General features: G+C 42.6%; 1 protein-coding gene across 1 annotated transcript in view; it reads left to right on the top strand.

Annotated features, from left to right (window-relative positions):
• The first annotated feature begins 662 nt into the window (after window positions 1-662).
• LOC125455318 (calmodulin-1) overlaps window positions 663-26,533 on the top strand; it is a 31,988-nt gene continuing 6,117 nt past the window's right edge. The window contains exons 1-5 of the mRNA XM_048537097.2: window positions 663-795; window positions 4,145-4,175; window positions 9,255-9,398; window positions 14,169-14,275; window positions 15,375-15,510. Of these exons, the coding sequence (XP_048393054.1) occupies window positions 793-795; window positions 4,145-4,175; window positions 9,255-9,398; window positions 14,169-14,275; window positions 15,375-15,510 (421 nt within the window). The 5' untranslated portion in view covers window positions 663-792. The remainder of the gene's footprint in view (window positions 796-4,144; window positions 4,176-9,254; window positions 9,399-14,168; window positions 14,276-15,374; window positions 15,511-26,533) is intronic.

Genomic DNA, 26,533 nt, shown 5'->3' with positions numbered 1-26,533 from the left:
TAACAAAGCAATATCTAGCTAGGTTGCCTACTCTAGTTTTTGCTTTTCGGTGTTGGTTAGCAGTTTCCACCTGGACCAGGCCGCGATAACTGTAATTCCAACGACGCCGCCGCCATCAGCCCGGCCGTGGCCTTGACGCATTGCAGGTACGCGGCGGCCAATGGCAGGCCGGGTCTCATCGGTTCCCCCATTGCAGGTGCGCCTGAACCAATCGCCATTGGCGAGACAAAGCTGACGGACGTCCCCTTTATTCCCTCCCCCAGGCACCCAACACGTCCCTGAGACACAAGAGAGGGCGCGCGAGAGCGCGAGGCACCCCTCCCCCCTTCTTCAAAAACCAACCGTCCTCCCTCCCCACCCATCCCCGCGCCAACAAGGCAACCAAGCCCCTTTCACATCCCCGTCCCACCAAAACCAATCTGTAACCGTTCACCTAGGCAATGTAGATCCGTACTTAATCACGAATAGAAACTCGGTCGGCAACACGGGTAGAAAAATGGAGAGGGTCTGTTGGAAGAGAAGGTCGGGACGGGAGGAGTAAGGTTGTAGTGGGGGGTGGATGAAGGAAATCTTTGACCCCCGGAACCTCAGCACACGTCCCCTCCCCCTTGCCGAAAGCCCTCTTTCCGCGGCTGTCGGCGGAAGGATACACAGTATATATGTAGAGGGTAGTAGAGGAAGAGCGCGGTAATCGGCGCCAGTTGCATCGAGGTGATCGTTGGAGTGCTGTTGTTGGTGTCTGCGGTCAGCGCGTAGTGCTCGCTCCTCTTTTTAAAAAAAACAAAATTCGACATGGTGCGTATGCCTGACCGGCAGGAACATTTTAGCTCTCGTGTCTTTTTTTTTTAGAAAAATGTCTATTTTAGAAAGGAGCAGGCTGTTTTTGTGTTGATAACGTTGAGGAAGCATGAGTTGTATAGTGAGCTGGGGTGGGAAAGCTATCAAAATGGCGGTGTTTGTCATGCGGCTCACTCCGTTTAGGTAATCTTTTTCAGGTGGGTGCTGAATCTGAAGAGGAAGTTGGGTAGAACGAGTAGAAGATAAATGCGGGTCGGTTTTGGTTTGGCAGGTGATGGGTGTTGGTATGAATAACGTAATGGTGGTGAAGATGGCTTGACCGGTATCCGCAGCGACTGAGGGCAGGAAGTGAGCGGGGGTGAGGGCAGAAGCCTGTTGGTTTGTTTCTTATCTCCTTGCCAGCCAAGCACCCCCCCCCCCCCCCCCCCCCCAAATCCCCAAGGCTGGCTTGGCCGGTCCCCGTCTGTGGCTGTGTAGTGTTTCTTCTCCATTCCAGTCCGACCCCGGCTCTGATTGAATTGCAGACGGAAGCGGGCGGGATGCTGCATTATGCTCGATGCGCTATTAACGGGTGGGGAGCAAGGGAGCGCAGTTACATTTCCGTTAGACTTTACGTCGCTTACTTTATGATGGCAAGCCTGGGTGGTGTTAATATGCCCACTTTACAATTTGTCACTCTTTTCCCCCCCCCCCCCCAAAATCTTTTTTTCCCCTGTGCTGCGGTGCATTGCTTAATTCTTTTTGCAGAGCAGCTTGAGAGACACCGTTCACGAAATTCAGACGACCGCGTCTGCATCGTTGTTCGGGCTTTCTTTTCAGCATATTAAGCTTAGATGGGACCCGTCTGGCTAAACGGGTTGCTAATTTGTTTGGTTGTACGGCTTACTTTCAAATTAAATGGGATCTACTGCACGAACTGAGCAGAGCAAACTTCTTCTAAACGTCTTAACGTTGCACAGAATTGCCTTTATTGCAAGTACATTACGTAATTGCAGATTTTTCTGCTTCAAGTGGTGAATCATTGTTTTGCCACCGGAATGTGCTGTGTCTTGGCTCTAGCTTGCATTCGTGTTGATCGTCATATAAGTGACACCTGCACCAGCATGTAAATCAGTAATGTAAAACAGAAAAGCTGCGTGGTAATAAATTTGTTTCTGAACTATCTTATCTTGAATATGGTTGTCCTGACTTTGGGTGTTGGTTAATATTGGATGCTGCAACTGACTAAGCATTGGATCAAGTATAACAAGCAAACAACAATGAAATGGCTAAATTATTGTTAAAGCTGTAATTTACCTGAATGTGTAACATTTTGGGTATGAAGTTGTGAATTTGTGTTTGGCTTCAAATGGTTTTGTAACTGCTTCAATGCATTATTGCCATTTCTTCACCAGTGAAGCATATGCTCAAAGGTTGCAGAGTTTTGAAATTGACTGTAATATGCACTTATAATTATTACATTCTGAAAATATTAGCTATCCAGTTAAACTAGATAATTGAATGACTTCAGGTGTTATGACTGGAGTTGAAGCTTCAGGTCAGATCCAAAAATAAAAGACTGCACTAATCAGTTTTATGAAGGGTGTAAATGCCTCAAAGCAGTGTGAGCTCTGCTGTACAATGCACATCTCTTTTACTGGATGGTTGCCACTGCTTGTGGTCTGTGTTGCACCTGATACTTTCCGCCTTAGTCCCCAGCCAGTTTAAAAACACCCTTTCTAAGCTTGATAGTTGGGCCCCAAACTTGCAGAATTGTCACTGTTTTTGAATCATTTTCAGTAGGACCTTGTGCAGAATAGTAAATATTACTGCCCCCTCCTGGAGAACATTTTTTCTTCATGATATTTAAAATTCCCTTCTGACTAAATCAGTTTTCATTATGTTCTCAATGATTTCTTCTAAAATCTGTTTTCCCTTAACATTTAGTGTCATTGCTTTCACTTGGCTAGCTTAGAAAATAAGCTGGAAACTCTTTGAGCTAATGAAGCATAAAAAAGTAAGTTCAGGTGATCAAATAAACCCTCTTTACCAATAATTGAAACTGCTAAAACTGGAGATTTGAACCCAGCTGAGCTCTTTTATTCACTAGTGAGAAAACCTGAAGTTGAAATGGAATGTACGTAGTCTGATCAAGCTTTGTGATGGACCATCTTCATGTGAATCCTTCAGCTTGATGAGATGTAAACTAATCTTGAGCAGGTCAAAAAAGACATCGGAGTGTTTTGAAGCTGTTTGGATTACCTGTCTGATATTGAAAATACCTCCTTTGTCATCAGTGTTGTTGCATTGTGTTTTAATGTGGGAACTGATGAAATTTGGGAGAGATTCTACATGGCAAACACCAATAACTCCACCTTCCTGTTCATTCTAAGGCAGATTTCTCCAATGTCTCTTTCATTTGCTGGAAATCTAAGATAGAAGACATTCTTGTCCTTGGAACAGCTTTTACTTCTGGTAATTGTATCAGAAATTATTCTAGGAACCAAAAACATTCAATGCAAAGCTCCATGCGACCAGGTGAACTTCTGGAGTGTGTTGGATTAATGTTTCCAAAGTATGGAATATGCACTTGTAGCATCTATTTAGTGTGTAATTCTTTAATCAGCTGAAAATATCAATAACCAGATTCGCAAGCATAATGAGGGTTGCATCCTTCTAAAAATCTACCTGGGTGTTTAAACACAGAAGCTGTGTAACTACTTGACCCTCCGATGCTAGATGTTGTCAAGATTCTTCCTGCACACTGATTTCTGCAGTGCCCTTTTTTACTCCATTGCATTTCTGGCAATTTCATGTTGTGATAATTTAGCAGCTAGTCCTGTTCATGAGGAAAATGTCTAGTTTTCAGGTCAGTAGATTGGCTGTGTCTTCAAACTAGCCTGAAAGTGTGCTGAACTTGGTGTTCTAATACCTATGGAAATTGCCACCCTGCCCACTTCTATACAATTGGCTTACCTCAAGTCCTTCTCTTTACAGTAAAATGCACCTGCCTTTTTAAACTGAATTGGAGAAATAACATTGAAGCATAAAGACAAAATATTGCAGATGGAGATGTGAAGTAAAACAAACTCAGCCACTTGGGCAACATTTGGAGGAAAACAGGGTGACATTAAGTCCAGCACTCTTGATGAAATGTCTTTGCAATCAAATATTTTGTCTCCACTGTTGGACTTGTTACTCCAGCAGTTAGTGCTTATACCTAACAACAGCATGTTTCTGTAACTTTAATTTGCCTGTCAGAAGGTAAATTAGTTTTGCCAAGTTCAGATTATTGCTTTCTAAAGTCTGCCCATTACGATTTCTAATAACTTGCCAAAACTCATTGACTTGCATTGTGTCTTAACAGGCTGACCAACTTACTGAGGAGCAGATTGCTGGTAAGTGATGAAATATCCTTGCATGTTAGTCATACTTGGTCTAGGTTTCATAAATGTGAACTGCAAACCTGTACAAATGCAGGCTGCAGTCTTTAAAGTGCATCAAATTGACAAGATTTTGTTGTCTTTAACACAAATTGAGGTGAAACCTGAGCAATTAGCAGCTTGATGGAAGCCTCTGTTTGCATTCCTGAAGAAGATTGTGTATGCACAAGCTTGTAGATACTGTAGTTTACCTGTGGCTACACATGTTGCCAGATTGCATGATTGAGTTGTGAAGTGAACACTTTTTTTTAAAAGATCATACATGGAGATATTTACATGAGTCGAACTCTTTTATCTCATTAGGAAGGTAAAATCTTGTCTAGGATAAACACCTGGGTTTTTGTTTTGTAGAGCGGTAAGGTGGGCTGCTGGCAAATTGAGCTGCTGCAGTGTATTATGACAGCCCTAGTTTTTTTAAAAAAACCGTCTCTATGGAATGAATGGGATTCCTAATGGTAGAGGACTACAGCACCCGAGTGGTTGAAGAAACCCTTTCATCGGATTTGGCGAGTTAGTATCAGCTGACATTCTGCTTAGGATTGACCACAATCCCTGGTCTTGATGAGAGCTACTGTGTATTTTGGACATGGTGCAAAAATATTTCTGGGGTTTTTCAGTAATGAATATTAGTGCTATTTTGCCTGTATTTGTTTCAAAGAAGAATTTTAATGCCCTCAATCGTACCCTGGATTGGACAGACCATCTGTAGGGCTGCTGGTGTCAGGATGAGACAGATTGTTACCAATGGATTACAATTTGGAGGTCAAGTACAAAAACATACAACTTTTTAAGCAATTTATGCTTTTGGCATTGAGTTGGGTTTAAGTAGTAAAAGCATAGAACAGTTAAGAAACAGCACACATACTAAATTTTTGCCTGGAGGTTTGTTTATTTGGAAATGACATGAATGCTTAATCTGCCAACAATAAACAAAGTTCCAGAATGGTACAGAAATGGTGGATATTGTGTAGTTTCAAACTGAGAACAGGGCCTGCCCTCTATGTACTTAAAGCTATGTCTTGATGAATGGAAAAGTGGATGCAAAAATTTATTATTCCAAATACACTTGTAAATATTACTTTGTGACTGAGTTAAAACTGTGTACCTGCTGTTTACTGTCTTAATAACCAGGTTCACTCCTAGTTTCCACAGAATGTTAAATTGCAGTAATGGAGGTTAAAAGTTGGAGTTGCTCCAAATACACGTTGTTCTCGAACATGACTTGTCCTCTCCCTGTTCCAAATTGCTATTTGCCCATATACAAAGGTCTTGGATGGGATCACTTGTAACTTGTATCATTTGCTGTTGCAAAAAAAGTGAATTATATAAAAGGCAGTGAATGGAAAAGTCAAGTATTGTTTCTGCCACAGTGTGCAGTTTTAATCCAGGTCTGATTTTTGAGTGAAATAATATTGACCAAAATGTGAATTTCACACTAATTAGAATTCCATTTTAAACCAGCTTTAAAAAACTTTTATTTTGGAACGTTCCAGTGATGTCATCCCTTTGGTCCCAGCACTGCCTTTTGTATTAAGGTTATTTGACAAATCGGATTTTTGGATCCTAGAAATGCAGACTTCTAAACTCAAATAATTCTATGGCATGAAAGTTTAACATCAGCTACTTCAAGTTCTTGGAACTTTCTCTACAAATTTTGGTACAGCTGCCACAAATACTTGGAATCCTATGTCCAAGCTAACCCCTATCAGTAACCACACTCACTACTTGGTGTATTCAAGTTGCTAAGAAACAGTATTACACCAGTCTCCACATGTGGAGGTGTAGTTGCAAGCCTGAACATGCTGGCACTGTGGCTGACTGTCATTAGATTGATTGATTGGTGTATTGTCAAACTTTGAGTTAAGCAGTGGAGTGAAGCTCTTGTTGCTTGGTGTATATATTGAAGCATTAGTGGGATGTGCCAGGATGTTAGCAATTGTGATCTGACAATGTGGCAGCTGTATGGGTAGAGTGGAGAAATAACAAGAGTCCAAAAAATTTGTGGGTGTCATGTGTAGACACCCCAAACTGCATTGGTGATGTTGAGAATGGCATCTTTAATTTCCTATTTAATACATGTGATAAAGGAATATTGATGATCATGGGTGACTTTGTTCTGTGCACTGTTTGGGCAAATTAAATTAGCCACAGTGCTGTAGAGAAGGAATTTCTGAAATGTATACAGGATGGTTTTCTTAACCAATGTGTGAAGAAACCAATTAAAGAGCAGGTCAAATTAGACTGGGTACTGTAATGAAAAGGGAATCTTTACCAATCTGCCTGTGAGATCCATTGGATGAGCAATCAAACATGATACATTGTTGTGTATCGAGATGGTGAGTGAGGTAGTTGATTTGGACACTAAGATGCTTGACCTTAAAGGAAAGTATGAAGTAGGGTGCTAATATTAATGAAGGAAACTCTGAAGATTTGAGGCCTGAGTTAGCCTTGATAGATTGGGGAGAGTGGCTGAAAGGAATGACGGTAGATAGGCAGTTGCAGATATGCAAGAAATACATGTGGGAACTGCAACTACAAAAAAGTGGCTCAGTGGTTAGCACTGCTGACTCAGTGTTAATGACCTGGGTTTGATTCCAGCCTTGGACAGATCTAAAGTGTCCCAAAACCTTGAAGGAAATTGAGATCCCTTGCAGACGTATTTGCATCTACAACTACATAAGTTGCCTGATAACTGGAGGCTGGTAAATGGTTGTAAGGAGAAACCAGGGAACTGTGGACTCTAATTTTGGGTGGCACAGTGGCTCATTGACTACCACTGCTTTCTTGCAGTGTCAGGGACCCAGGTTTGATCTCAACCCTGGGTGATTGTCTGTCAGTTTGCACATGCTTCCCCCATGTCTGTGTAGGATTTCCCCGGGTTCTCAGGTTTCTGCCCACAGTCAAAAGATGTGCAGGCTAGGTGGATTGGCCATACTGAATTGCCTATTGTGTCCAGGGATATGTAGGTTAAGTGTATTAGTGACAAGAAGTATTGGGCTACAGAAGTAGGGAAAGGGGATGGGTCTAGGGATTATCTTCAGAGGATCACTGCGGACTTACTGGGCTGAATTGCCTGTTTCGCCACTCTATATTCTATGAACTGTTTATTCCTGTCTGGCACAAAAGCGAAATGGGTAGGAGGGCAATCCATGGCTTAAAAATGAAATGAGTATCCAGTTCAAGGAAGCAGCATACGAAAATGCCAAGAAAAATGCAGATTGGGAGCAGTTTAAAATTCATAAGGATGAAAGGATTGATTTTAAGAATGGGTAAATAGCATGGAATTAAGTTGTCAGGGAATGTTAAGTTAGTACAGGTGCTTGGGAGGAAAGTGTCGATTTCCCCCAAGGACAGAAATAGGAGAATGTATAATTGGGATAAATAGCTGAGCAAAGCTGCTCTCTCAAAGGACAGAAATCTTGGAGACTGTAAGATTTACTGAGGGAGATCCAGACTAGTAGAGAAATGGTGCTGGAAAAATTAGAACTGAAGGTGGCTAAATCCCCCAGGACTGTACACCTAGTACTTAAGTGGCTTTCAGGATTCTGTAGACTCAGGAACAATCCCTGCTGATTTGGAGGGTAGCTGTTCTCTCTCCTATGAGAAAACAGGGAATAGTAAACCAGTTGGTAGTGGGGAAATTTCTCAAATTCATTATCAAAGACTTAATAGTGAAGCCTTTGAAAGTATCAGCAGGATCAACATGAATTCATGAAGGGGAAATTGTGTTTGACAAATCTGGAGTTCCATGAAGGTGTAACTAGTAGAGTTGACAAGGGGAGCCAGTTGATGTGGTATAGTTGGACTTCCAGTGTTTAACAAAGTTCCACGTAAGATTTTAGTGCAAGATTGAAGTGCATGGGATTGGGTGAAGTGTATTAAGATAGAAAACTGGCAGAAGAGAAGCAGTAGGAATTAAGGGTCCTTTTCAAACTGGCAGGCAATAACAAGTAAGCTGTCACAAGGATCAGTGCTGGGATCCTAGCTATTCACAATTTGGAGAAGATGCAGTATAATTTGGATAAATGAAGTTATTCACTTTTGGAAGCAAAAACAAGATGGATTTATGACCTGAATAGCTGCAAATTGGAAGACTGGCATGTGCAGTGGACCTGGGTGTCATTCAGCACCAGTTGCTGAAGGTAAAATTGCATGTGCAACAGGCAAATGGTAAGTTGACGTTCACGTCAAGGTTTTGAGTCAGGAGAGGGGATGTGTTGCAGTTATACAGGGCCTTGGTGAGGCCACAGCAAAATATTGTATGCAGTTCTAGCCTCCCTCTCTTTTGAGGAAGAATGATCTTGCTGCCAGGAATGTAGCATAGGTTTACTGGGCTCATTCTGGGGGTGGCGGGACTGATGTATGAAGAGACATTGACTAGGTTAGGATTGTTTTTGCCGGTGTTCAGATGAATGAGTGGGGATCTGTTCGAGACTTGAGAAATTGTAACTGGACTAGATAGGGAGGATGTAAGGAGGATGTTCCTGATGGTGGGTGTGTCCAGAACCAGGGGTCCCAGTATGAGGATTCGGGGTAGACAATTTTTAAGACAGTTGAGTAATTTCTTCACCGAGTGGTGAGCCTGTGGAGTTCATTACCATAGGAAATAGTTGATGCCAAAACAGAGTGTATTCAAAAGATGGCTAGATGATTTGGATCGAAGGCTATAGGAAGAAAGCTATAGGAAGGATTGGACTAGTGAATTAGATCATGCACTGATTGTGGTGAGTAGCGGAGCAGGCCCTTAATGCATCCTATTTTGTGTTTAATCTGAATTATTATCCTGCTCTAAAAAATGATGGGGGAGCAGGGGGAACATGTAGTTGCCATTGAAAACCATATTTTTGCATGCTTACTTTTAAACACTTCATGCAGGTGAAAGACAACTTGTGAAATACCAGACCTTTAACTATTATGCATTAAAGGCTTTTTTGGGTCTGTGATGCAGGATCTTTCCTGGATTTCTGATTTTGCAGTTGCTTGTGTAATAAATTTATCCAGTGTGAAACTAACGCCTTTTCTCTTGATTTTCAGAGTTCAAAGAGGCGTTTTCCCTCTTTGATAAAGATGGCGATGGCACTATCACAACAAAAGAGTTGGGAACTGTGATGCGATCTTTGGGCCAGAATCCTACTGAAGCAGAATTGCAGGACATGATTAATGAAGTTGATGCAGATGGTGAGTTCAATTATTTGTGCTACCTTTTTTGAAAGCAGATTAGTCTGTTGTCCCCCACTCCTCCACCATATGCAACAAGCCATCCACCTTGAATGCCAGAGTGAAGTTGCTGAGTTAATACTTGAACTGTGTTACAGTGTAATAGGGTTTTTTGTGAACTCTTGCTAAATAAATTGTTTTGTACTAAGTTTTTCTTATCCAGGATTGGAGTGACTGGCGGCTGAATCTTTCCTGTTGCAGAACTCCGTTCTGACCATAGTCTAGTCAGGCAGTGTTGAATGGCACAGCATTATAAAGATTGCAACATTGTCAGTCACCATTGAGGATGAGCTTTTTAAAAACAAGTTCTTCAAGTCTTTTAATTGCCTGTCACCTACAGCTGAGTGCAGCATTCTGATGTTTTGGCCTTCCAGGACTCTAGTGCCAATCCTTTCCCATAACAGACCCATCTCTAGCTATTTCTGCATCAGAAAATGTTTGTTGTTAAATTTGTGATGTTCCAAATATGCAAGTTTGCATTTCTGAAAGAAATAGAAATATAGCAAAGAATTCCCAAATCTCTCAAGGACTTAAAGGGGATCCCAGCTGAAGTGGCAGTGACTGTAATTGATGGCTTTTTCTGTGGATTAGAATTGTAGGATAAAGTTGTAATCTAAATCCATGATGAACAAAATGGGATCAGGCTGAACAGTGGGGCCATCCCCACTGATTTAAGCAGCTTAACACTTCTTCTGATGAAGGGTCTAGGCCTGAAACCTCAGCTCTTCTGCTCCTAAGATGCTGCTTGGCTTGCTGTGTCCATCCAGCTCTACATCTTGTTAACTGCATAGGTTCCCATTCTGACCAGGCAGTTTGGTTACCACTTGGATTTGTGTGCAAGTCAACTCCTGTCTGATTTAAACTGAATATACTGTTAATCTGTCCAGTAAATGGAAACATCAAGTGCATTTCCGGTTAATTACAACCTTAAGACTTGACTTTGTAGTTAGTTAAGTCTTAAGTACTACACTTGTATTGAAATGACTGAACTATTAATTACAATAGGCCCTTCATTAATTGCTTGTGACTCTTAACAGTTATTTTGAAGAACAAGGTTTTTGCCGTTGTGAAATCCTTGGATTTCTTTTAAAGTGTATAATTCCGGTTGACTTAATTGCTCACCTTTTTAGCTGTGAATGAATGATACTGATCTGTAACATGTTTGGTCAGAGCTTGCTGATCTTGCGTACAACCCTGTGTTTGAATTGAGTGAGTTGTCAGTCACTGCACTGACACCCCACACTTCAATTGCAATGATGTTGCCCAAGGAATATTGTGATGAGCTGTTTTAGAAACTGTTGAATTCCACCCCCCCCACCCCTGCCTGCTGCATGTGACTGACTTTTGTACTATTGCACTGAAGTTCCCAACATGCCATCTGTATATACAGGATTTTGCATTCTTTTCACCTGACTTAGTGCTTAGGAGGTTTTTGAATGTCCCACACATTCCTGCTACTAACCATTAAATGCTCCAAACAGCTGAGTATTAATGAATTTCCAATAAAATGGATTTCAGTCTTCTAACAATTTTAACAAAAAATGTGGGGAGTGGGTGTGAAGGACGAGAAAGAAAGATGGGTCAATTATATTACCTCTGGGCTATTTATCCAGAGACCCAGGTAATACTCCGGGGACCAGGGTTCAAATACCACCACAGGTGATGAATTAGAATTCAATACAAATTCAGTAATTAGGAATATAATGGTGACTGAAACCATTGTCAACAGTTGCAAAAGCCCACCTGGTTCACTAATGCCCTTCAGGAAAGGAAACTGCTATCCTTACCTAGTCTGGACTACAAGTGACTCCAGACCCACAGCAATATGGTTGAGTCAGCTGCCCTCTGATAGGCAATAAGTGCTGGCCGAGCAAGTGATGCCATCATCCTGTGAATTTTTTTAAGTGGTTAATATTGCTCAAACTGTTCTGCTCGGGCACATCTGGGAATAAAAACAATGTTTTGTCAAGGCTAGGTCAAGTGTTGGCAAACTTTGACTGCATTCCCTGATTACCATGACTCTGTTTACCTCTCTATCGTATCTTAGTTGTCACTTATTTGTCTTAACTATGAATTTGTTTACCCAGTTGATTAGTCTCTTGGCTGTCCAACTTAATGCGCTACCATCCTTCCTACCCCACTGTCACCGGCCTTGGTTCAGCAGATGCCTCCAGTGCTAACATCTCCCTAGTGTGATGCTGTGACTAACCAACTTTTCTGGTCTAACACCAGATCAGCTCTCATCAGTTCCTTTCTCTGGTACTGACACAGGAAATAGAACATTTGCCCCTCACTCTCTATTGAACTTTACAATTTAGTGTTGTGCTTTCTGCTCAGTGCATCCTGTTGGGTGAATCTAAATAGGTTTTCAGAATAAGCTATGTTCCATCTAAAGAGTTAGGGACATCAGGGGTCATACTGATTTAGAGAGAAATCACAACACCAGATTATAGCCCAATAGGCTTATTTGAAAAAGAAAACCCAGTCCAGTGTTAGCCCTTCCACATCATGCTCGTGTGTGTGTGTGTGTGTGTCGGCGAGTGGGTTGCTGAACGTGTTCAGGACAGTGAGAATTGATTTCTGGTCCACAGGGTGGTAATAAAATGGAGTTGAAGCCTTTGTGAATCAGTCATAATTTTACTGAATGACAGCAACCTTGAGATTGTTCTCTTTCCCTTGTTGCAGTAGGGAGGCCCAACACTGATTTAGAATTCCTAGTTTAAAGTGCTTCTGGCTTGCACATGTAACATGATGTACAGCTTTTACCCTATCCAAGACTTTCTCTCCTTCTCCTTCCCCTAAAAATCTATTATTTTTATTAGCAGTCATAAAATGTTGCTGTTTCTCCACAGGCTCTGCCTGACCTGAATTCTCAACATTTTCTACTTTTAGCCTATTTTCAACTTGGTTGAATAAGAGTGGTGTTAATGACATTAGATTCAGTTGAATCCCAGGCTAATTGACTAATTGTGGACTTCTATAACAAAGATTATTAAAAATTGTTCCTGGCTCCTTGTAGAAATGGAACTGTAACTTCTGTAGTTGTCATGCTCCCTTTCTTGACTACTTTGTAATTGTTGCATGCCCTGTTTTTAATATTAATATCAGCACACCTCAGAAACTAAGTAGACCCTTCTGATCATTAAATGTCTTGAGTATTGGCTTAAAATAGTAGCATAACTGGTACCCCAAATGCTGCTAATAATCCTAAAATGAGTATTTAAATGTGAAATGTAATGAATTTACCAGTTGGTCTGGAGTCTGGTGCTTGTGGGTTCTGGGACTTGATTCCTGCCTTGTTGGATTGCTGCTAATTGAATGGATGAAATGAAAGTGTGGTTTCTGCTGATAGTACACAGCAGATTTTCATGTCAGATTTTTCCCAGTCTGACGGAATCTAAAGCAAGCCTAGATTAGATGACTTTGAGCTATTTATTTCTCATTTCACTTTACAAAGTTGTTTGTAATCTCTTGAGTAATCAACATTATTTTGGGCAATTCCAAGAATCTTTTAGCTTGTGTGTATCTTAAAGATACAACCTAGAAGTGCCTATATTATTTGATATGCTTGCACCAAAATGTCTCCTTTTGTCTACCCATTTAGGCATCCTGATTGCCTGTTCCAAAATGCAAGTGAAACAGCAGTAGTTTGGGCATGCACTTTGCCTAATGTGTGTGCACTTTTTTTGTGAACTGACACCAGCCACAATGATGTAACTTCTGATTCTAATTGGAATTGCATTCCAGAGCTTCAACTCCTCCTCCACCAAGATGAGTTTCAAGGCAGTGGGCAAATAAATCCTTGTACTTTGGGAATCTGATTTGCCGACTTTGGTATCATTCCTATATCTTCACATTTCGCATATATTGCTAGAGGTGCTACACTATTACTTCAAAGAAATCGCTAATGTAATCAATAAAGGAAGCAAAGTATTGTTGACTTATGATTTAAGTAGAAACAGGACAGAAGTCTTTTGCTGCTGAAAACTAACAGAACATCAGGTAGATTGACAAAGCAATATTGTTGACTCCCTGTTTCACTTTCTTTTAAAGTAGAAAAGATTGTACTGTAAGCTATTCAAATGAGAACAATGAGAGCTATTAAAAGAGCATAATTAAATATGTATACTGAAGTTTCTGATTAACATGGTGTCACTGAGCCTGCTTAGCTGGATAATTCAGTCTGATCTATTTATGGTTTAATAAGATGGAATCATTGCTCTAATTAGGCCAAACTGTATGAGGTTGCATCCTGATTTAGAAAATTGAGTTGTCAGCTTTTAATTGTAGCTTTGACCAGTGTGTTTTAACTCCCTACAAGTACATCTCAATGTATAGTTGCATAAACATTGGATAAGTTCTTAAAATCTTTATACAAAACAAGACTGGCAATGTACTTTGCAGTTGATCAGTCTGTCTGGCTAATGAGGTTCAGCATTGTTTTGCTTGCTGTCTACAAGGGTGTACACAACTGATTTCCAAGTTTTTTTTTAAAATGTACACTTTTTTTGGCATAATCAGCTTATCCTGCAGAATGATGGCAAACAGTAGCCCAGGGACTGTACTTGCTGTTAATTTGTCTCAATTGATATTTGGCATCATCAAAATAGAGATCCAGTTATCTTTATTAGACAGATGTGCTTTTGGTCCTTTATCATTCATGGCTAATTATTACTTTCAGATTAAGCCTTTTTAAATGTTCCTTTTACTTGACCCCCAATCATATTTCAGGTAATGGAACTATTGACTTTCCTGAGTTCTTGACCATGATGGCCAGAAAAATGAAGGACACTGATAGTGAAGAGGAAATTCGTGAGGCATTCCGTGTATTTGACAAGGTGAGCACTTCACTTGCTGACTACCTTCAATTATTACTTTGTACAGCCTCTGCCCCTTTAGTTGCAATGAGCTCAGCACCAATTGTATTGTCATTTCCAATTGTAGATAATTGACATTAAAAGCAGTTGTGACTTCAAAGAAATAGGCTTTCTCTGACAAGACTTAATTCATTGCATGTAGGGTGATGGCAGACCTTGCTTTGCGTGTAGAGTTGCAGCAAGAATTAATTTTCCTATTACTTTGGCTAATTGACTTCATTAACTCAATCCAGTATTTGGTTTTCAGTTGTGCTTGTTGGAAATGGCGCCTGAAGTGTGCTTCAGACAGGATGGAACTGCTTTTCTTTTAGAGAAGTGGCTTTAAATGTTAATTATCTTCCCTCTTCCCTGAATTCCTGGTTTTCATTGGGCTGCTCCTGAATTAAACAATATGCAAGTAATGCCTGTGTGTGTCCCTTGCACTTGGAGACAAACGTGAGACATTCTGCAAAGTAGCTCATGGAGCAGAGATACCATAATGTTTCCTTTGCTGCTGTGGACCTCCCAAAGTCTGTGCAGTAACAGCTTTTGGAAGCATTGGTGTGCTGAGCAACAATCTGCAAGCTTCCTAGTGGTGTCACAGCTTAAGGGGAATGTTGCTGAAATGATCAGTTTCTGCTGTATGTAAGTGCCTCCTGCTTTTGAGTATTGGACAAGATGCTTTTTGGCTTGAGCCGAAGATGCATGTTTATGGCATAGAGGGAGGCTTTCTGTAAACTTGAGGTGGAATTCCCTTGTGCGATTTTTCTTGGGTTGCTGATCGCTTATTTTAATTTTGCAACAGCAAAATTAATATCATTTCAGATTGTTAAATCAATCTGGCAAGATTAAGGTATGGTCACATACAGGACTTGAAGAAATTGTAATCTGATCACTCCTTGATGAAGGAGCAGCTAATACATAAATGAAAGCTAGGAGTTTGTCTATTTAGGTTGGACAACATGTGGCAACATCTTCCCTTTTTAAGAAGGGGTTAGTTGGCTGGTTTGTGATATGTAGAAGACTTCTTTAGAGTCAATATGTTTCTGCAAGATCTCTAATTTCATACTTTTTCCTTCAGGATGGTAATGGCTACATCAGTGCAGCAGAGCTCCGTCACGTTATGACAAACCTAGGTGAGAAATTGACAGATGAAGAAGTAGATGAAATGATTAGAGAAGCAGATATTGATGGTGATGGCCAAGTCAACTATGAAGGTATACTTTTCTTTGTTCTTTTTATCTAATATAAATGGATAATGGGAACACTTTTTTAATACTAGTCTTTCAAGCAAAAGATCTAAATTACTAGATAATCACAAGCTCTTGCTCACCAGTGGTGTAAAGCAGAATGTTACAAAACAGTGCTTCATGTGACTTGGGGAAGCGATAGCCTCGTGGTACTATCACTGGACTGTTAACGCAGAGACCTGGAAGGAAAAAAATCTGAAGCTTCGCATGTTGAAAATACACCTTTAAAAGGATGGATAAATTTCATAAATTAACCCCTCCCTCTGTTCCTTGACATGCCTGCCTTGATGTGGGAATAGCTCCTTCAGCCTACTCACTACCCCTCAGTTTTGCATCCTTAAATGTGCTGACCCCCCCCCACCAAAAAAAAACTTAAGTTGGTGCTTCAGATGTATTTCTGGCCTTCTGAAATGGCTCAGATCATTGGTAAACCAATGGGGTTAAATTTTGAGGCCTTCATTCTGTGAAGTACTTGTAGACAAAGGGAAGTAGTTGTCAACTTAGAACAGAATGGGGCAGAAGCTTAATAGAACTGAACCTTTCTCCTTGTGAACATCCAAATCTGCTAATTACTCCCCCCTTGGGCTAAGGTTCATTGTTAAGATTTTATCACTGCGTGTGTATTTTTAGCTCCCTGTCTTAGAATATTGGCTATAGACCATGGTGCGATGGTATTGTAACTGCTGTTCTGTAATCCAGAGGTCCGGATTAGGTTCTAGGGGCTAGGCTCAATTTTTATATCTAAGCTGAGACCACTATTGTTGGATAATAAAATGTGAGGCTGGATGAACACAGCAGGCCAAGCAGCATCTCAGGAGCACAAAAGCTGACGTTTCGGGCCTAGACCCTTCATCAGAGAGGGGGATGGGGAGAGGGAACTGGAATAAATAGGGAGAGAGGGGGAGGCGGACCGAAGATGGAGAGTAAAGAAGATAGGTGGAGAGAGTGTAGGTAGGGAGGGGATAGGTCAGTCCAGGGAAGACGGACAGGTCAAGGAGGTGGGATGAGGTTAGTAGGTAGATAGGGGTGCGGCTTGGGGTGGGAGGGAGGAATGGGTGAGAGGAAGAACCGGTTAGGGAGGCAGAGACAGGTTGGACTGGTTTTGGGATGCAGTGGGTGGGGGGGGGGGGGGGGGGGGGGTAGAAGAGCTGGGCTGGTTGTGTGGTGCAGTGGGGGGAGGGGATGAACTGGGCTGGTTTAGGGATGCAGTAGGAGAAGGGGAGATTTTGAAACTGGTGAAGTCCACATTGATACCATATGGCTGCAGGGTTCCCACGACCACTATTGTTAGCCCAGTTTATTCGTTAGCCTCTCTTTTAAGGGAAAACTGCCATCTTTACCTGGTCTAACCTGCATGTGATTACAGGGGAGTTGATGGCATAGTGGTATTATTGTCAGACTATTTAGCTGGAGCCTCTAGGTTATTTCCTGGGGCCCTGGGTCCAAATTTCACTGGCAGATGATGGAATTTGAATTCAGTAAAAATCAGGAATCCTAAGGATGCCCATGAATACGGGCAAAAGGAAGTGGCTCTTAGAGTCCTCAACACTGACTCTGGACCCCACGAACACTCATGCATCTAGTTAAACATGAACAAAAACTTGCTGGCTGCTTTGTGCAGACTCCCTTTGGCTTTAAATCTGTATTCCTTCATGTTGAACATTGCCATTTAGAAATGGAGGGTGGCATGGGCAGGGTGTCATTGAGGTGAAGATTTTCATGTCCAGCCCAACTTGAGTCAGTTGAGTTCTCTGTCAGTCAATGGTTAGACCTGATTCTCTCTCCACAGTGCAATCAGAGAGACACATACTTGATCTCTTTCAATCTGCCTGCTGCAGGTACATGTGTGGAAACGATGTCATGTTGATAACCTGCATATTATGGTGCTGTGCCACATTTTTTAGGGTTACATCAAACGGGTCTAGTGACTTTACATGGGTATCCATGAGGTTGTATGTGCCATCAGCAGAATCACCTTCCACAAAGAAGTTCGGCTGGAATTCAATCACCGGTCTCAGTTCTCTGAATGCAGGAGGGCATGCCAGGAAAATCACTAAGCAAACCTAAAAATGAGATCCGAAACTGAATATACAAAAACCTGACTACGTGCCTAACAGCATAAGCTGCAAGTGTTGGACAAAGCCAGGTGATTCTACAACCAGTAGGTCAGATTTGAACTCTGCAGTGGTGCCATATCCAGCCAAAAATTGTGGTGTACAATTGAAACTTTCATTGGAGATGGCAGCTTGTGGAATTTGCAACTTCTCTGCAAATAGTAGTACTGAAACACTTAAAAACAATTTGCTGGAAAACCTTAGGTCTAGCAGCATCTGAAGACCTGTTGAGCTGTTGCCACAAGTTCTGTTTTTGCTCCTGATTCATAGCATCCACAGATCTTTTGGGTTTTACTGAAGCGCTTACATCAATTTTCAGCCAGGTGTGCTGAGTTGATTACCCATCTTTGCTTCCTTCCAAGTTTCCTGACATCAGTACTGGTGTTCAGCCATTTTAGCATATTATGCTACATGTGATATCAAGGAATGTGTAGAGGCATTAGTTACAAAAGTTATAACCCCTGACCATATTCTCGCAACTGTCCTGAAGACTTGTGTTCCAGAACTTGCCATGCTGTGATAGAAAACAACTGTAAATGCTGGAGAAACTCAGCCAGTCTGGCATCATCGATGGGGGAGGAACAAGTCAACATTTTGGGCCCAGTGATTTTTCAGATTCTGAAAGAGGTTTTGATACTGCATACTCTCCATAAATGGTGCCAGATAAGATGTCTGTAGCCATTTGTTTTTGTTAGCCATGTTCTGAGCTAGCTATTTTAGTAGCTGTTTGAATGCTCCACTATCAATGTACTGGGAATTACCATTTACCAGAGGCTGAACTGGATCAGCCATATAGCCGCTATAAAGGAAGTCAGCAGGTAACTCACCTGATTCAAGCCATTTCCATTATCTACAAGGAATATGTCAGCAATGTGATGGAACAGCCCCCTGTGCCACCCAGAGGACTGCAGCTTCAACACTCTGCACCAGACAGTGTCTACAAAGTGGCCTGCTTGTTTGTCACCACATCCAGAAGCACCTAGTCCTTCGACCACCAATGGTCAGCAGCAGTGTGTACTGTTGTGGTTGGATGGCTTGCCAAGCTGACTTGTTTTGCAGACATTTCATTACCTTGCTGGGTAGCACTCAGTGCAGTGTCCAATGCAACATCTAACCACAACACCCATAACCTGAGCGCAAATCTACTCTAAAACCTTAGAGCAGTGTGTAACATTTATAAGTTGCACTGCAGAAAATCACCAAAGATCGAAGGCAGCACCTTCCAAACCCCTGACCCCCTTCTATCTGGAAGGATAAGGACACAAATGATAGGAACCTAATTGGCTGGTATAGTGGCTCAGTGGTTACCACTCCTGCCTCACTCTTCACTAGCCTGGGTTTGATTCCTGGCTGCCTGTACAGCTTACAGGTTCTTTCTGCTTTTTGTAGTTTTTTTTCTTCTGGACTTTCTAGTTTCCTCCCACTGTCAGATGTGCAAGTTAAATGGATTGGCTGTGCTAAATGCAGGGTAATGGGATAGGAGAGGGCTCTGTCTGGGTGGGATGTTCTACAGTGGGTTGGTGGACCAAATTCTCTTCCTGCACTGTAGGAATCCTCATTTGAGAAACATTGCCTGCACGTTCCCCCTCCCAAGTCCCTCTTCACCTGATTAGGGAATATCACTATTCCTTCAATGTCAGTCAAACACCTTGAATTCCCTTCCTAATGGCATTGTGAATCTACTGACAGCAAATCGACTCAAGGCAGCTAACTACCACCTTGAACAATTAGGGACTGGAAGATGCTGGCCAGTCCTAAATTTGAAATAATTAAAAGAAAAACTGGCTTCTACGCCAAGTGTCGTCTATACAATATAAATACTGCCTAGTTACTGCAGCACCAGTCTACTCTCCATAAGTGAAGTGGAAGATGTTGTCGACTGCTATCAAGCATCCCCTGTTTACTGGCACTGGTCAGGGTTTTGTCAGTGCCACTCATTTATTCACTTCATCACAGCCTTGGTTCAAATATGGACTAGTGGTGGAATTCCAGAGGCGAATGGATTCCTGCAGCATGGAAAAGCCCCTCTTGGCCTGTTGAGTCTGTACCAATATAACCATCGTTAGGTCTGTTAGCCTCCCTTTCCTGCATTTGTCCTATCCTTGAGTGTTACTGTATTTGAAGTATTAATCCAAATATTTCCTTCCTTTATTTCTCTTACTCTGCTTTGCACCCAAGAAGGTGCCATATGGGGTGACACTAAATGTTTCAGTACTGTACTCAAGTACATGTGACACTAAAGCAAGTTGCTTTTTCCGAAGTTGGGGCTTCCAGCCACCGCCTCTTTTTCCCAGATGCTGCAATCTAGATTCCCACTGTCTGAGTTGAAGTTTTTCCCAAAATCCTTTCCCCTGTGGTGAGAGACACATTGACAAATTTGAGCCACTGCAATTTCCAGCCTTGCCTCCAAAAACAGTCTGGGCTGCAATTCATGCAGACCAGGGAATAGCGAGTTTTGAAGATTTGTAACTCCGGGTGAGTTTGCTCGCTGAGCTGGAAGATTAGTTTTCAGACGTTTCGTCACCATTCTAGGTAACATCAGTGAGCCTCCGGTGAAGTGCTGGTGTTATGTCCCACTTTCTATTTATCTGTTTAGGTTTCTTTTGGGTTGGTGTCATTTACTGTTCTTTTTCTCAGGGGATGGTAGATGGGCTCCAAATCAATGTGTTTGTTGATGGAGTTCTGGTTGGAATGCCATCCTTCTCGTGCGTGTTTGTTTGGCTTGTCTTAGGATGGATGTGTTGTCCCAATCAAAGTGGTGTCCTTCCTCGTCTGTATGTAAGGATACGAGTGATAGTGGGTCATGTCGTTTTGTGGCTAGTTGATGTTCATGTATCCTGGTGGCTAGCTTTCAACATGAACATCAACTAGCCACAAAAAGACATGACCCGCTATCACTAGTATCCTTAGTTACAGATGAGGAAGGACACCACTTTGGGACAAGCCAAGCAGAGACATGCATGAAAGTCCTAGAAGCATGGCATTCCAACCAAACTCCATCAACAAACACACTGATTTGGAGCCCATCTACCACCCTCTGAGGAAAAAGGACAGGAAATGACATCACCAACCCAAAGAAACCTAAACAGATAAATAGAAAGCAGGACACATCTGCGGCAAGTGCACCCAACTCCAGCTCCTTAAACCACATTAGGGAGCTGGATGAACTTCGGATCATTTGGGAGGCAGAAGGGGTTATTGAGAGGAGTTACAGGGAGGTAGTCACTCCTCAAGTAGAGGAAAAAGGCAGATGGGTTACGGTCAGGGGACAGAAAGGGAACCAGCAGGCAGTGCAGGGATCCCCTGTGGCCATTCCCCTTGACAATAAGTATACCGTTTTGGATACTGTTTGGGGGGTCGACTTACCTGGGGAAAGCAGTGGGGCACGGGTCTGTGGCACAGAGTCTGTCCCTGCTGGTCAGAAGGGAAGGGGGAAGAGGAGGAGAGCATTAGTTATTGGAGACTCCATAGTTAGGGGGACAGATAGGTTCTGTAGGGACAAGAGACTCTCAGTTGGTGTTGCCTCCCAGGTGTGTGATGTCTCTGATTGTGTTTTTGGGATCCTTGAGGGGGAGCAGCCCCAAGTCGTGATCCACATTGGCACCAACGACATAGGTAGGAAGAGAGATGGGGATATAAGGCTGAAATTCAGGGAGCTGGGATGGAAGCTGAGAGCTAGGACGAACAGAGTTGTCTCTGGTTTGTTGCCCGTGCCCGATTGCTAGTGAAGCAAGGAATAGGGGGAGAGAGAGGAGTTGAACACGTGGCTACAGGGATGGTACAGGAGGAGGTGTTTTGAATTCTTGGATAATTAGGGCTCTTTCTGGGGTAGGTGGGACTTCTATAAGCAAGATGGTCTTCACCTGAGCCAGAGGGGTAGTGATATCCTGGGGGGGAAACTTTGCTAAGGCTATTTGGGTGGGTTTAACCTAATTCAGCAGGGGGATGGGCACCAAAATTGTAGTTCGACTACAGAAAAGGTTGAGAGTAGGGTGGTCCGAAATAAAGTTTCAGGGAAGCAAGATGGCACCAGCAAGTAAGAAGTTGGATTGAAGTGTGTCTACTTCAATGCCAGGAGTGTCCGGAATAAGGTGGGTGAACTTGCAGCATGGGTTGGTACCTGGGACTTTGATGTTGTGGCCATTTTGGAGACATGGTTAGAGCAGGGACAGGAATGGTTGTTGCAGGTTCTGGGATTTAGATGTTTCAGTAAGAACAGAGAAGATGGTAAAAGGGGCAGAGGTGTGGCATTGTTGGTCAAGGACAGTATTACAGTTGCAGAAAGGATGTTTGGGGACTCGTCGGCTGAGGTTAGAAACAGGAAAGGAGAGGTCACCCTGTTGGGATTTTTCTATAGGCCTCCGAATAGCTCCAGAGATGTCGAGGAAAGGATAGCAAAGATGATTCTTGATACAAGTGAGACAGGGTAGTTGACATGGGGGACTTCAACTTTCCAAATATTGACTGGGAACGCTATAGTTTGAGTACGATAGATGGGTCAGTTTTTGTCCAGTGTGTGCAGAAGGGCTTCCTGACACAGTATGTAGACAGGCCGACAAGGGGTGAAGCCACATTAGATTTGGTACTGGGTAATGAGCCTGGCCAGGTGTTAGATTTGGAAGTAGGTGAGCACTTCGGTGATAGCGATCACAATTCTGTTATGTTTACTTTGGTGATGGAAAGGGATACGTGTATACCACTGGCCAAGAGGGGGAATGCTGGGGGAAAGGCAATTACGATGATTAGGCAAGATTTAGGGAGCATAGGATGGGGAAAGAAACTGCAGGGCACAGGCACATTAGAAATGTGGAGCTTTTTCAAGGAAAAGCTCCTGTGTCCGAATTAAGTATGTACCTGTCAGGCAGGGAGGAAGCTGTAGAGTGTGGGAGCTGTCGTTTACGAAGGAGGTGGAATCTCTGGTCAAGAGGAAGAAGGCTGATGTTAGGATGAGATGTGAAGGCTCAGTTAGGGTGCTTGAGGGCTACGAGGTAGCCAGGAAAGACCTAAAGAGAGCTCAGAGCCAGGAGGAGACATGAGGAAGTTGTTGGCGGATAAGATCAGGGTAAGCCCCAAGGCTTTCTGTAGGTATTTTAAGGAATAAAAGAATGACGAAAGTAAGATTAGACCCAATCAAGGATAGTAGTGGTAACTTGTGTGTGGAGTCATAGGAGATAGGGGAAGCACTAAATGAATATTTTTCAACAGTATTCACTCTAGAAAACGACAATGTTGTCGAGGAGAATACTGAGATACAGGCTACTAGACTAGGTGGGATTGAGGTTCACAAGCAAGAGGTATTAGAAATCCTACAGAGGGCAAAGATAGTTCCCTGGGCTGTATGGGATTTATCCTCGGATCCTCTGGGAAGCCAGGGAGGAGATTGCCGAGCCTTTGGCATTGATCTTTAACTTGTCATTGTTTACAGAAATAGTGCCCGATGACTGGAGGATAGCAAATGTGGTTCCCCTGTTCAAGGAGAGTAGAGACAGCACTGGTAATTATAGACCATTATAGACCTCACTTGTTGGTAAAGTGTTGGAAAAGGTTATAAGGGATAGGATTTACAATCATCTAGAAAAGAATAAATTGATTAGGGATAGTCAGCATGGTTTTGTGAAGGGAAGGTCGTGCCTCTCAAACCTTATTGTGCTCTTTGAGAAGGTGACCAGACAGGTAGATGAGAGTAAACCGGTTGATGTGGTGTATATGGATTTCAGCAAGGCGTCCGATAAGGTTCCCCACAATAGGCTATTGTACAAAATGCAGAGGAATGGAATTGTGGGAGATATAGCAGTTTGGATCAGAAATTTTCTTCCTGAAAGAAGACAGGGTGGTAGTTGATGGGAAATGTTCATCCTGGAGACCAGTTACTAGTGGTGTGCCGCAAGGGTCGGTGTTGGGTCCACTGTTTTTCATTTTATTAAATGACCTGGATGAGGGTGTAGAAGGATGGGTTAGTAAATTTGCAGATGACGCTAAGGTCGGTGGAGTTGTGGGTAGTGACGAAGGATGCTGTAGGTTTCAGAGAGACATAGATAAGCTGCAGAGCTGGGCTGAGAGGTGGCAAATGGAGTTTAATGCAGACAAGTGAGGTGATGCACTTTGGGAGTAACCAGCAGGCTAATGGTAAGATTCTTAGTGTAGATGAGCAGAGAGATCTCGGTGTCCATGTATACAGATCCTTGAAAGTTGCCACCCAGGTTGACAGGGCTATTAAGAAGGCATACGGTGTTTTAGCTTTTATTAATAGAGGGATTGAGTTCTGGAACCAAGAGGTTGAAGCTGTACAAAACTTTGGTGCGGCTGCACTTGGAGTATTGTGTACTGTTCTGGTCACCGCATTATAAGACAGATGTGGAAGCTTTGGAAAGGGTGCAGAGGAGATTTACTAGGATGTTGCCTGGTATGGAGGGGAAGGTCTTACGAGGAAAGGCTGAGGGACTTGAGGCTCTTTTCATTAGAGAGAAGGTTGAGAGGTGACTTAATTGAAACATATAAAATAATCAGAGGGTTGGATAGGGAGAGCCTTTTTCCTAGGATGGTGACGGTAAGCATGAGGGGGCATAGCTTTAAATTGAGGCGTGAAAGATATAGGACAGATGTCAGAGGTAGTTTCTTTATTCAGACAGTAGTAAGGGAATGGAATGCTTTGCCTGCAACGGTAGTAGATTCGCCAACTTTAGGTACATTTAAGTCGTCGCTGGACAAGCATATGGACGTACACGGAATAGTGTAGGTTAGATGGACTTGAGATCGGTATGACAGGTCGGCACAACATCGAGGGCCGAAGGGCCTGTACTGTGCTATAATGTTCTTTGTTCTATAACACCAGCGCTTCACCGGAGGCTCACTGATGTTACCTGGAATGGTGATGAAACGTCTGACAACTAACCTTCCAGCTCAGTGAGCAAACTCACATCCTGGTCAGGGAATTTTCAGTTTGAATCCAACAGAACCTCCATACTTTATTTCCTATGTCAAACTGGAGTTCAATTCCCTCTTGCTGAATTCAGTGGCAATGTTCTCTTTCCAGAGTGAAGACCAAACAGAAATAGTCATTAAATATACTGTGACTTCGCCTGAGTTTTTTCCCTTGTTTTGGCCTCCTAATGTACCCTACTTACCCCCTTTCCTGGTTAGCCAGTTTTTATGTATTAATAATGAATCTCTAAATTCATCTATACACCATAAAATGCTACCACCTGGAAGCAGGCCATACAGCCCATTGAGTGAATACCAGCCCTTTGAAAAGCATCCCACCCAGACCCAACCCCTATCCTGTTTGTGTTTTCCACCCTGGATACTATGGGCTCTTTTTAGCATAGCCATTCCACCTAACCTGCACATGTTTTGCATGGTGGGAGCAAACTGTAGCGTCCGGAGGTAACCCATGCAGACACGGAGAATGTGCGAACACCACAGTCACCCAAAACTGGAATTGGACCTGGGTTCATGGATGTGAGGCAGCACTGCTAACTACCTGGCCACTGTGTTGCCCTTCCTAATTCTGTTCATAAGTACTTTTACACGCCACTCCGCCATCTTCTGGTTCTTCTAACTGCTTTAAGTTCCTTCCTTTGTTTCTCTAGGTCGGCAGCTGAATTATTCCCTTAGATCTTTATGCTAAAAGACGAGTTTGTCTTTATCCAGTCCTGAAATGTTTTTGACATGTAGGGCTGTCTGAACTTATTCCTCCAAATTTTCTCTTTAAAGGATACACATTGGATTTGTATTCTTCCCCAGTTCCTTTGTGGAGTGCCCCCTACCACTGTAAACTTGCCTGTAAGGTGTTTGCAGTCTGTGGCCAGGTCCCTGCTTCATTTTTAATGATCTACCGTGCTGTCTTTGGCAGAATTTTATTGTTGTCTGGAACAAACTTGTGCCATACCCTGTTATGGTCGCTATTGCCGAAATGCTGATGCTGCTGCCCCTTCCACATCAAACATTTGCCTGGCTTCTTTCCACAGAACCAGATCCAGCACTCTGCTGTCCCCTGTTGGGCCTTGTACTTGTACAAAAACAACTCCCCTGGATATGCTTCAAGAAATCCATCCTCTCTAAGCCCTTAACCCCAAATATCCCAATTTTGTTGGGAAAGATGAAATACTCTTGTATGGTTACCTGAAAGTTCAGAGGCATACAAGAGAAACAGTCTAACCACTGCTGACTGTCTGGGGGCCTATAATCCACTCTGTAAAGGAACTTGCCTCAACATTTCTAAGTTCTATCCACAAAGTCTTGTTTGAGAACCCTTCCATGATATCATCTTACTGTGGTAACTGAAACCTTAATACTGTTGCATCACCACCTTTTTACACTCTCTTCTATCGTGCTTTAAGAACCTTTACCCTGGAATGTTGAGGTGCCAGTCCAGCCCTTCCCTGTAACTTGTTTTTGTGATGGCAGTAATATTACTTTTTTTCCATGTGTACTCCTAACACTAAAGATCATCCAGACTTACCTTTACTGTCCTGACACCCAACATAGCTGAACTTGGACTTCCTTTGCTGTAGCATAATACCTCTTTCACAGATATGGTTCCCTCCCTTGCCAGGCTAGTTTAAACTCCTAAAAGCACAACCAAACTTGGCTGCCCTGATATTGGTCCCAGTGTGGTTCATGTTCAATGGTCCTGTTTTTGTATATGCCCCACCTGTCCCCAAATGGTTCCAGTGACTCCTGAATCTAAGACCCTACCTCTTGCACCAACTTTCAAACCATCTGTCTTATTCTCCTAATTCTAATCACTAGCATGTGGCATGGAGTAATCTAGAAATTACTACAATTCAGGCCCTGCTTTTGAATCTACTGTCTGGATCTGAATTCTTAATGTCAGACCTCATTCCTCACTTTGTTCATATCATTGGTACCAACAT

Source organism: Stegostoma tigrinum, chromosome 10, assembly GCF_030684315.1.
Source record: "Stegostoma tigrinum isolate sSteTig4 chromosome 10, sSteTig4.hap1, whole genome shotgun sequence".
In the NCBI taxonomy this organism is placed as follows: Eukaryota; Metazoa; Chordata; class Chondrichthyes; order Orectolobiformes; family Stegostomatidae; genus Stegostoma; species Stegostoma tigrinum.
This window is presented reverse-complemented; position numbering and strand designations above follow the sequence as displayed.